The sequence below is a fragment of the Protopterus annectens genome, chromosome 7.part0 (assembly GCF_019279795.1).
Source record: "Protopterus annectens isolate FY-2018-M chromosome 7.part0, PAN1.0, whole genome shotgun sequence".
Taxonomy (NCBI): Eukaryota; Metazoa; Chordata; order Ceratodontiformes; family Protopteridae; genus Protopterus; species Protopterus annectens.
In genome coordinates, this window is record NC_056739.1 from 1,590,761,547 (window position 1) to 1,590,774,144 (window position 12,598).

General features: G+C 39.6%; 1 protein-coding gene across 1 annotated transcript in view; it reads right to left on the reverse strand.

Moving 5' to 3' along the window:
* Nucleotides 1-11,964, reverse strand: part of SUSD3 (sushi domain containing 3) — a 1,048,308-nt gene extending 1,036,344 nt beyond the window's left edge. Inside the window, exon 1 of the mRNA XM_044078145.1 lies at nt 11,489-11,964. Within this exon, the coding sequence (XP_043934080.1) occupies nt 11,489-11,573 (85 nt within the window). The 5' untranslated portion in view covers nt 11,574-11,964. The remainder of the gene's footprint in view (nt 1-11,488) is intronic.
* Nucleotides 11,965-12,598: the final 634 nt, after the last annotated feature.

Genomic DNA, 12,598 nt, shown 5'->3' on the forward strand with positions numbered 1-12,598 from the left:
TAAAATTAGAATTTGAATTGAAAGTGCACAAAATGGGACATGCAACACAAGATCTTAACACCTGTACTTCATTTAATATTTCCTTGACCCAACCACTATCATAACCTCTGTTTACAAAAAAAGAAGCAAGCTTATCAGTCTCTCTATAAAATTCCACCTCATTGCTTGTCAATCTACTTAACCGAATAAATTGTCCTTTCACAACCCCTCTCTTCATGAATTTGGGATGCAAACTTTCATGATGTAAATACTGATTGACAAAGCTAGATTTTCTAAAGATGTTACTCACAAAACCATTATTCTCTAGATTTACACCAAGGTGTAAATCCAAGAAATCTATCCTGTCTCCAAAATAACCAATAGTCAACTTTAGGAATTGTGTCGAGGCATTTAAATGCTTCACAAAATCATGAAATGCTACCTCATCACCACTCCACAGAAAAAATAAATCATCTATGTACCTTTTATAAAATACAATGTGATTAGCTAAATGGTGAGGAAATAAAAATTTGATTTCCCACATGGCCATAACTAAATTGGCAAAACTGGGAGCGACACGTAAACCCATTGCAATACCAGAAATTTGTTGGCAATACATATCCTCAAACTGAAAAAAATTATTTTCTAGGATAACATCCATCAAAGTGCATAATGTGTTTACTAAACTATTTTCCATGTTAGTGTAACCAGTAAGATATTCTCTTAAATACTCTACACCTATTTCCTGATTGGTGCTCGTATATAATGACACGACATCCAAAGAAGCAAAATGAAAGATATTTCCATCTATAGTAATTTCACTCAACTGTTCTAACAGATGCCAAGAATCTCTCAAAAAGGACTTGGTCTGTTGCACAATTGGATTTAACCATTTGTCCATCCACATAGAAATAAATTCAGTTTTTGACCCACTAGCCGAAACTATCGGTCTAAATGGGATACTCCCATTAGCTTTGTGAAGCTTTAGTATACCAAATATTTTGGCCAATCTTGGAAATTCATTATTCAAAAAATCAAAAGTTATATTGTCTATATTCCCCTGAGTTAGTAAGTCAAACAATACAACATCAACCTCTCTAAAACTTGCCAAAAAAAATTGCTTGGTTACTACTTTATAACAACTTTCATCACAAACCATAGATTTCATTGCTGTACTATAATCATTAGCTTCCATTACTACAATTGTACCTCCTTTATCGGCTTTCATAATACGCCAATCACTCTTATTTGCAATGTAATTTAAAGTCTCTCTTTCTTCAAAAACCAAATTATCCGTATAATTGCCACTGTGGTGATTCAAATTTCTGAATTCCTGTTCACATATTTTACCAAATACAGACAAAGTTGAATTTAACAAAGGGTTGTATGTACTTTTTTTCTTTAACCCACCTTTGTCAGATTCAGCCTGTACTACCCCATCAAAAATATACTTCAAATTTAACTTTCTCAGATATAGTTTGAAGTCAACAATAAGTCTGGGAACATTAACATTTTTAGAAGGAACAAAAGTGAAACCTTTCTGTAGAACAGAAACAACATTAACAGGCAAAATTTCATGAGTTAAATTCAATACATTAATGTTGTAATTCAGTTCCTTTTCCGATTTTTCCCCCTTCCTTTGTTCCTTGTTTGTACTTTCCCAGACCATTTTGGGACTTTGGTGTTCCCTGCTTTGTCTGTTAAAAAAGGAACATTCTTATTGCCAGTAGAAACCACACTAGCAAACGAGGCATTGGTATTGATACTGTTAGTCACTGCAGTGTCATTTGGAAAAATGTTGTCAGTTAAAACACATTCTTCCACAGTAATCACATTGTTATTTGCCTGATTGTCAATGTTAGATACAATGTTCTTGTTATGTCCATTTGCCATACTACTATCAACTAACTTTTTCTTAATGGAGTAAGCAGTATTGTTTTTATATGCTAAAGTGTCCCGTTTTAATTTCTTTTGCTTCCTATCTACTATGGAAGCTCGGACTCTATCAAGTTTTGCATTGATACCAAAATATAAAGTCGCTAACTAACCAAATGCTTGAGACGCCCTGATTTTAGAGTCTAAACATTCAGTTTCCTTTTTAAGTGTCACCAATTCAGCTTTATAGTGTTCAATTAGCAACTTCATAAAAGACAGACCCGTATTATTGAATAACTCAACCAACTGCTGAAAAAGTTGGTCACCTTCTGTAACGCAATTCGGAAACTGAAACATCTCAATCCAAATGGAATGTACTCTAAACGAATATTTTCCTCGAGATAAAAAATCTCCAATTGTAGAGACACACATTTAGAGCATAACTTTTACAATGATAAGATGTCTTTTTTGCATACCAAAACAATGTCAGAGTTAGATGAACTAGCGTTGGAACTTACTTGTTTGTCGCTAGTACTAGGAGATGAAATATATATATACATACATACATATACCGAGCAGCATATGGCATCTGTTTGAGACCCTTGATCCTCTTGGTGAGATACTCTTGGGGTCTTTCTAATTGCTGTAGTTGTCGGGTAAGTTACATCCCAAAAGGGGCATTGTATTCTATGATGGGCCTGATGAGGGATGAATAAAGGGGCACGATTACCTCTCTTCATCTAGATGTGAAACCCTTCGTGATGAGGTGGGCTATGTAGATGGTCTTTCTAACCACTTTGGCAATGTGGTTTTCAAAGAAGAGATTGCTATTATGCTTATTGGGTTTCCGCCTATGTGGTAATTTGTGGGCACATTGTTTTTGCCAAAGGGTATGACTATACATTTTTTGGCATTTAGCTTTAAACCATGGCACTGGCACCTGTTATCTGTCTCTGTGAGCCCTTTTTGAAGGATATTTGTGTCAGCTGGAGAGTCGATTATGGCGCCCAGTTTGCAGTCGTCTGCAAACTTGGTGAACCATAGTCCTCCCACGTTTGCCTGTACCTCGGAAAAGTATATACCAAACAAGAGTGGTCCCAGGACAGAACCCTGTGGGACGCCACTTGTGACCAGTTTCGAGTCTTACATGGCTCCAGCAACTCTCACTCTGTGGGTTCTGTCTTTGAGCCAGTTTGCGACCCATCCTGTGACATAGGGGTTTATATTTAAGCTGGATAGCTTATCTATGATGCCCGAGTGGGGTATTGTGTCAAATGCCTTTGCAAGGTCCAGATAGGCTGTGTGGACTACCTTCCCTTCATCTATGGCTTTGGTGACTGTTTCGAGGAAGTCATCCAGGTTTAAAAGGCAGGATCTGCCCTTGACAAAGTCGAACAGGGTAGGATCTAGTGTCTGTAGGTCCCCAATGTCTTTGTTTATGAGCTCCATGATGATCATCTCCATAGCCTTGCAGACTAAGCTAGTCAGGCTTATGGGCCGATAGTTTCCAGGGTCCGTAGAGGCTCCACCTTTGTGGAGTGGGACCGCTGTTGCTGTACACCATTCTGTGGGCACATATCCTGTAGTGAGGCTGAGATTGTATAGCTGTTTTATTTGAGGGATTAGTTCCTCTTGGAGTTCATGTAGGATGCAACCTGGGACACCATCTGGTCCCATGGAAGCAGTGTTTTTTGCTTTGGAGAGGGCAGCCTTCACCTGAGCATCAGAGATGCTTGGGAGGCAGCCCTCTGCCGGGATAGATACTTGCTCTTTTGGTGGGGAGGGGGTGGAGAAGTTTGCACTGAACCTGCCTGCCAGGATATTGGCGATGTCTGTGGGTTCAGTGTATTTTTTGTTGTTTAGAATCAACTCAGAACAAGTCTGGGAGTTGCATCCCAGGTTCCTAACATAACTGAAAAAAAGCCTTATGATTGTCTTTGGTGTCCTGTGCAATTTTTCTCTTGAAGCTGGCCTTGGAGGATTTTATGAGGGATCGTAATTTTTTGCTGGTACTGATCAGAGATGCCTCCCCTATTAGGGATTTTGCTCTATCATGTAGTAGCTTCCTCCTTCTGTTGTACAGTTTATTCATGGCAGGGGTCCACCAGACTGGACGCCTGCCTTTGGATGATTGGGTCTTGGTTGTTTGGGATAGCATGATCCATGCATTCCTGGAGATGTCCGTAGAATGTGTTTATATAGAATTCTGCAGTTTGGGCCGTAGTTTCCACTGGCCCTGGGGCCTTGAAGAATTCCACTTCGGTTTTGAGAAGTGAGAAGTTCGCTTTTGAGAAGTTTTTCACTGTGGTTTTCTGGGCTGGGGGTGGGGTCGGATAGAAATGCAGGTTTGGCATTAGCATGAATTTTCTGAAGGATATGAAGTATGAAACAACTGTCTGTCATTATTTTCTGACTTCAACCTCAATGATCTGCCAGTGATTTGCTAGAAAACAACAATTTTATGAGAGAAAGACCAAACATATGAGGCAAAAATCTGGACATTCTGCAAAAATCTATACAGTTGAGAGGTATGCTGGACAGAGCCAAATAATAGGGACATTTTAAATATTGCTCTTATAAACTTAAAGTTAATAAGGTTGCCATTAGGTTTGCTTGCCTCTCAACAACAGTAGATTAGTGTTATGCTGTTAAGCAGAATGTGCACTTTTTTTTGGCAATTGTCTTTTTATTGTACTTTTGAGCTTTTCTCCCCAGGTCTCCTAGTCCAGTCAGGAAGTCTCTTTAAACAAATGTCAAATAAATCAATAAAATAAATAAATAAATAAATAAATAAATAATATGCACTTTATGCATGCCGCGGGCTGGGGGGGGGGTGCCCTGGGAAAACCTGGATTCAGCAAGGGAGCAGAGAATCGAAAACGTTTGGGAACCACTGCCTTATGCCATTGAGTGGTCATTTTCCATGCGTTTATCATTGCAAATTTTGAAATGTCTATTTTGCACACTCAAAGTTTATTTAGCAAAATGTATTTCATAACCTAAAATTCCGAAAGGCTTAGACAAGTAACACTTATTGATGTTATCAAAACTAATAAATCAAAAAAAAAAATACCCAGCTTGAGTTCTTTTACTCATATCACTGAGGACCGATCACAGGTCTTACACTCGCTTTGTAAGAACTGCCATCTACACTGTTACAGCACTTAAATGACTCAAAACCATGTGCAGTTGACTGTACTAGATTTTACTTTGTGCCATACTAAACCACATTTTCACACTATTGAACAAAAAGTGAGCCATTACATGCCATAAAAGAGATCATTATTTATAGCAAAAACACACAGGTAAAATAAATGAAATTATGCACAACATGCATGCAAAATGACAAGGAGACATGGTGGTGGAATGAGGAAGTACAGGAGAGTAGAGCAAGTACAGGAGAGTATACAGAGAAAGAGGCTGGCAAAGAAGAAGTGGGATTGTCAGAGAGATGAAGAAGGTAGACAAGAGTATAAGGAGATGAGGTGCATGGCAAAGAGAGAGGTGGCGAAGGCTAAGGATAAGGCATATGAAGAGTTGTATGAAAGGTTAGACACTAAGGAGTAGAAAAGGACCTGTACTAACTGGCTAGACAGAGGGACCGAGCTGGGAAAGATGTGCAACAGGTAAGGGTGATAAAGGACAATGAGGGAAACATACTCACAAGCAAGGAGAGTGTGTTGAGGAGATGGAAAGTGTAGTTTGAGGGGTTGATGAATGAAGAGAATGAGAGGGAGAGAAGGTTGGATGATGTAGGGATAGTGAATTATGAAGTACAATGGATTAGCAAGGAGGAAGTAAGGATAGCTATGAAGAGAATGAAGAATGGAAAGGCTGTTGGCCCAGATGACATACCTGTGGAAGCATGGAGGTGTTTAGGTGAAATGGCAGTGGAGTTTTTAACCAGATTGTTTAATGAAATCTTGGAAAGTGAGAGGATGCCTGAGGAATGGAGAAAAAGTATTTTGGTACCAATTTTTAAGAATAAGGGTGATGTGCAGAGCTGTAGTAACTACAGAGGGATAAAATTGATCAGTCACAGCATAAAGTTATGGGAAAGAGTAGTGGAAGCAAGGTTAAGAAAGGACGTGATGATTAGTGATCAGCAGATCAGCAGTATGGTTTCATGCCAGGAAAGAGCACTACAGATGCGATCTTTGCTCTGAGAGTGTTGATGGAGAAGTACAGAGAATGCCGGAAGGAGTTGCATTATGTTTTTGTAGACTTAGAGAAAGCATATGACAGGGTGCCTAGAGAGGAGTTGTGGTATTGTATGAGGAAGTCAGGAGTGTCAGAAAAGTATGTAAGAGTGATACAGGATATGTACGAGGGTAGTGTGACAGTGATGAGGTCTGCGGTGGGAGTGACGGATGCATTTAAGGTGGAGGTGGGGTTACATCAAGGATCAGCTCTGAGCCCTTTCTTATTTGCAATGGTGATGGACAGGTTGACAGACGAGATCAGACAGGAGTCCCCGTGGACTATGATGTTTGCAGATGACATTGTTATCTGTAGTGAGAGTAGGAAACAGGTGGAGGAGACCCTGGAGAGATGGATATATGCTCTAGAGAGAAGAGGAATGAAGGTCAGCAGGACTAAGACAGAATATATGTGTGTGAATGAGAGGGAGGATAGAGGAATGGTGAGGATGCAAGGAGTAGAGATGGCGAAGGTGGATGAGTTTAAATACTTGGGTTCAATAGTTCAGAGTAATGGTGAGTGTGGAAGAGAGGTGAAGAAGAGAGTACAGGCAGGATGGAGTGGGTGGAGAAGAGTGTCAGGAGTGATTTGTGACAGACGAGTACCTGTAAAAGTGAAAGGGAAGGTCTACAAGAGGGTAGTGAGACCAGCTATGTTATATGGGTTGGAGACAGTGGCATTGACAAAAAGGCAGGAGTTTGAGCTGGATGTGGCAGAATTAAGGATGTTAAGATTTGCACTGGGTGTGACGAGGGTGGACAGGATTAGGAATAAGTATATTAGAGGGTCAGCCCAGGTTGGAAGGTTTGGAGACAAAGCCAGAGAGCCACGATTATGTTGGTTTGGACATGTGTTGAGGAGGGATGCTGAGTATATTGGGAAAAAGATCCTAAGGATGAAGCTACCAGGTAACAAGAAAAGAGAAAGGCCTAAGATAAGGTTTATGGATGTGGTGAGAGGACATGCAGGTGGTTGGTGTGACAGAGCAAGATGCAGAGGACATGAAGAAATGGAAACAGGTGATCTGCTGTGGCGACCCCTAATGGGAACAGCCGAAAGAAGATGATGATGATGCATGCAAAATTTAGCAGGGACAAACTTAGTTAGCAAAGGTTCTGTTGATGGTCATTGGTCAGGGATTAGTTACTTCATCATGACAATGCACACATCTTAGATTTCAAGGAATGGAAAACAGTTTGCCTGGAATTCATTTGTTTGTATCCATTGGTGATGAGAGAGTTAATATGTTTCTTACCTTCTACAATCAGCTTCCAGCTCACAGTCAGTAACATGACATTTCTCACAATGGAAGTAATTTTCAAGGTGTCACTTCAGTCAACAAGCTTCACAGAAAATGGGTAATAATGTACATTACATCTGAAATACATGATAAGCGTGTACAGGACTTTCTATGGCCTAAGTCTAAAGACAGCTCCAAAGCAGGAATAGTGGCTTTATTCTGATGCTTTTATGCAATATTCAGGCATTTTTTTCTGAGTAACAGTAACTCCTGAACTCCTGAAATGATTATATTATGTAGCAGAAAGGTGGCTGGGGAGGACCCAGTCCCCCCACAGAGGAGTGTGTGTGCTTGCTTGATAACCTAATTAATAAAATTCAGGGTCCCATAAGAGCTGGAACCCATATTAGCTCTTGATGTTCAGTGGGTACAACAATACACTCAGTCTCATGCGCGCGCACACACACAGACACACACACACACACACACAAGCAAGTAACTTTGCCACTTAATATATGACATATATTGGGATGGTGAAGGACACCTGAGCACAGAGCAAAAACTTGTGTGAATGCAGAAAGGACATGCAGATTCTGCAGAGAAGGTACCTTAGCTGAGACCCAAACACTGTGAGGCAGCCATGCTGTTTATTGTCCTAATGTACCATCTGGCATTATGCATTAAATAATCATTTCAAGAAATGTCCCTTCACAATCTTCTTATCAGAGTTTTGTGTACTATGAACTGTTCACTGTTCCTTGAAAGGCCTCTTGCGATTATTTAACTACTACAGCTTGTTTTTATTAAGGATTTTATTTAATTATTTACTTATTTATTTGACATACATTGACTGGGTTGGTCCGACTGGGCAGCAGCCCTTTTTCAGCGCGGGCCCGAGGAGAAAAGCTCCAAAAAGTACAAGTAACAAAAGTAATCACATGACAGAGTTGTAACTAAAATTGCAATAATTACAATATGTATGAGATGTATGTTGAAACAACATGCTAAAAAAGGGTCATTAAATTGAAAACATAACATAGTATGATATTTCATACAATAGTAAGCAAAATGCAGAAAATCTAGATAAGTTTGTAAAACAGAAAGTAACAAATATATAAACAGGATTTAAACCCAGGGCAAGAGCCAGTTTCCAAGACTACAGCTGTGGAAACTGAGAGAAAAGGTTGCTGCAATAGCATTATAGGAGAGGAGGTGGATTAAGTTGGGTCACAGCATAAGCATGTCCATGATATATGTAGAGTTTCCATTAGTGTTGTTTTGAACATGATGGGGTCAGAGATGTCTAACACTTAGTAAAAAAAAATGTTATGCGAGGTTTAAGAAAACTACAGCAGTCAAATTATATTTGCCTTTATTTTCCTTTGAGATAAAGAGTTAGTGGAATATACCACTCTGACACGTTGCAGATTTATGTAGATTACTTTGGAATGAAAAAAGGCCAGCACATTATTTTTGCATATAGGCCGCATTTCACTTTCAGATGAGACTTGTATACAGTGAGATAAGTGCTTGATTTTCATATAAGTTTAAATTTGGTTTGGTAAAAAATTGAAAACAAAAAGGCTTAGAAATAAATTACTGCTGAGTTTAGAAGCAGTTATCAGTCTTTGTGGGGAATCTGCATAATTCTCTAGAGTACACGTCTCAACCTCTTAGCAAAAAAAAATCTGGACAAAGCCTAAAGCAATGGGGAGACAAAGACCCACAAAATAGTGATAGATTTTAAACATAGTTACCATAAACCTAGAAGGTTGCTAGAATAACAGGATTTATGTTAGCATGCATTTTCAGATGGATATAAAGTCTGAAACTCATATGTAATCTATTATATTGTGACTTCAATCGTTAGTAATTTTTCCAGAAAAAAAACACAAATTTTAGGAAGAACAAACCAAAAATGTGAGGCAGACATCTGGACAGTCTGTGGAAATCTGGGCTGTTGCATTGGAGACTTAGTGTTGCCATCTGCCTGTCTTTACAGAGGATGGTCTCTGTTTGAGCTATTCTATCATGTGAGGCAAACATTAACAATAACAAATGTCATGATATTTTAGGACAAAATATAGATCCTACACATACCTCTCATCTGTCCAGATTTTCACACAATGTCCAGATTTTTGGCTCATATTTTTGGTCTGTTCCTCATAAAATTTGTGGTTTTCTGGCAAATCACTGGGGTGATTAGAGGACTGAAGTCACTAAATAATGACATACTTTGAGTTTTAGACTTCAAATCCTTCAGAAAAAAATGTATGCTAAAGCAAACCCTGCTAGTTAAATGACTTTTTTAAGTTTATAAGAGCAATATTTAGGTTCATAGGTAGGTACTAGGCTATCTGCCCGAGGGCATTTATAAGGTTAGCCAGAGTGTGTCGGCTTTCGCCGCCCCATTGATTAATTAACTGATCCTCTGTCAAGCAGAGCCAATGAAGTAATCCCAGGGGTGTATTTTCTGTTACCCATCCACTCATCAAGGTTTCTCTTGAAAAGTGTTAGTGAGGGGCTCTGCCTGATGTAATTTCGAATTTTGTTCCAAAGCATGGGGAGTCTCTGCGACAGGAATCTATCCCTCCAGCATGTTCTATTTATTGTTGTGGTGAGGTTTAGCTCAATAGAGCGCGTGGCTTACAGTGACTTGGATTTCTTTAGGTGGAGCATGTCCATCAATTCTGAGTTGGACAGGGCTTTGTAAGTCAGGCAGAGATCACCTCTGAGTAAGCGATATGTCACTGAGTACAGCCAGAGTTTTTTCAGTCGGGCTGACATATGTTTGAGACCAGTAATCCTCTTGGTAAAGTACTTTTGTGGTCTTTCCAGCTTTTGGAAGTGTCTTGTGAGGTACATCCCAAATGGGGCATTGCACTCTACGATGGGTCTAATGAGTGACGAGTAGAGGGGCACCATAACCTCTTTATTTCTAGATGTGAACCCTTTAGTAATTAGATGGGCCACATAGAAGGATTTCCTAACTACTTTGGCAATATGATTGTCAAAGGAGAGATTACTATCTACCTGGGTCCCCGGATCTCTTATTACCTCCTCTGTATTAAGGAGGCTGCCAAAATGGGAGGACTATGCATTTTTTGGCATTTAGCTTGAGGCCATGATATGTCCACATTTTTGGGCCTCTGTCTCTCCATTTTGTTGGGCTTTGTTAAAATTTCTTGCACTAAGAGGTTGAAAGGCATGTTCCTATGGTTCCTGTTATAATTACTTAAAACAATTATTTTGCACCCGAAGCATCTTATTACGACATAAAATCACATAGAATGCTCACATTCTATGGAAAAGTGAAGTCTAATCTTTTGTCCTGGCTGCAGATATGTTTTCTTTTTCCTGCCACTTTTCAGATTTCTATAAAAATGCCCTGTTTTGGGCATATAAGAATGTGGCAGCCCATCAATATAATGTTTAATAATATGTTGTTTATTAATCCTCCTGTTCTAAATTGTTAATTTGTGTATCTATTTTTTTCTTGGAAAGTTGCTTTAAAATACAGAGATACTCCTCGTGACTTTGTGAGTAGTAACATCTTAGGGCACTAATCATATATCATTTTATCTTCTTAGTATCATGCTTGCTGCTGAGTTTGGAACAATTGCCATTTTCACGAGAAATCTCCGTGATTTGCAAAGTGTTCTGCCATTGAAAACGGTATAAATGGAGGTGCTGTTTTCTTTTTGCATACTTTTAAATCTAACAGTTTTTGAGTGAGCTTCAAACACCAGCAAATTTTATTGCTTTAGGAGGTTACGTACTTGAGCTGAAATGCAATAAATCATATCAGAACCTGTGCAAAGAATATAATGCTTAATTTCTCCCCAATCTAATGAATAAAGAATTGAGGTTATCTTACTCCGCTTGCACGTATGTTATGATCGTCAGGTCAACCATACATAAAAACAAGAAAGTCTAGCACATTTCAACCATTGCAGTTCACGGTGACCAAATTTCTTTCGGTTTTATAAGCAGTTCCAACACTTAAAAAAGGCTGCTCGGCTACTCAAACTTAAAGAGTCAACTGACCTCCCTTCAGACCCAATAAAAAAAAAAGATGCTTAATGCAATTTCCTGCTTTAGGTTGATTTAAGTATGACGTAAACCAGACTATCAGCTTCTGAAGTGAAAAAGTCCCCCAACTGCGTTGACAGCTGCGTCCATCTACCACCTTACCTGGACTATTATGTGGACGGCTGCCGTCCTCGGTAGCCAGAATTGCCCTTGAAATATTAGATACCGAGGCGGTGGATGTTTGCATAGCTTCAAGATGTGTCCCTGTTGCAGCGTTACAACTTGGTCCCTTCCAAAGTGCCCCCGTTAATATGGTGCAGGTGTAGAAAAGGAAGGTAGCTTCTCCCAAGGATGCAAGTGCAGCTGGCAGGCTGCCTTTACAGCAGCAAACCTGGAGCTAGTATGCTAACTCAGTGCTTCTTTTCCGATCGCATGTGACGTCCAGTGGGGGATAGTGCATCCCAGAAACATATAATTCGTAAGTTGATCCCGATTAATACCTAATCGAAAGTAGCGGACAGTCTGCAAGGAGGAATTGCAGAACGTTCCTTCGCCCAGAGGCGCAGAGCAGACATTGCATTCCGACTCTAAGCAGCGTACTGGCAAGCAGCACGCACTGCAAGAAGAACCCTCCCACAAAAGGAGCCCCTTTATCTTCCTCATTTTAATGTAGTTATTAAAATATTTCGCGTCAGAAGTCCAACCCACTTTGAGAAGTGTCTTATTTTCTTTTGATATTTGCCTGAGTTAACAGATTTGGAAGAGAATTGTTTTCCTGTTCCCTGGTCTTGTCCCTTTGGAAGAGCACGCTTTACCACTAACCTTTTCCAGCTGAGGTAAATCTCCATCTCCAAGAGTTTTCTCACCATTAGTTATTACTGAATCACTGCCAACTTGCCAAGGCTTGGTGGTGTCTCTACTAAAAAACTCACTACTTTCTCAGAAAAGGACAACTACAACTCTTGCCAGCTTCCAGCGGTCATTCATTAACGTCACGTGTCCATGTAGAACCATACCTCTCAACCTCTTAGCCCAAGAAATCTCGATAAAACCAAACAAAATGTGTGTGTGTGTGTGTGTGTGTGTGTGTGTGTGGGGGGGGGGGGGGGGGTAAAGGCCCTAAAATAGGGACAGATTTTAAATATTGCTCTTATAAACTTAAAAAAGTTGCGAGAATAAAAGCTTTTCTGTTACCATGCATTTTCTGAAGACTATGAATTCTGAAGTTAAAGGTTCTGACATTATTCAGTGAATTCAACTCTCACTGATTTG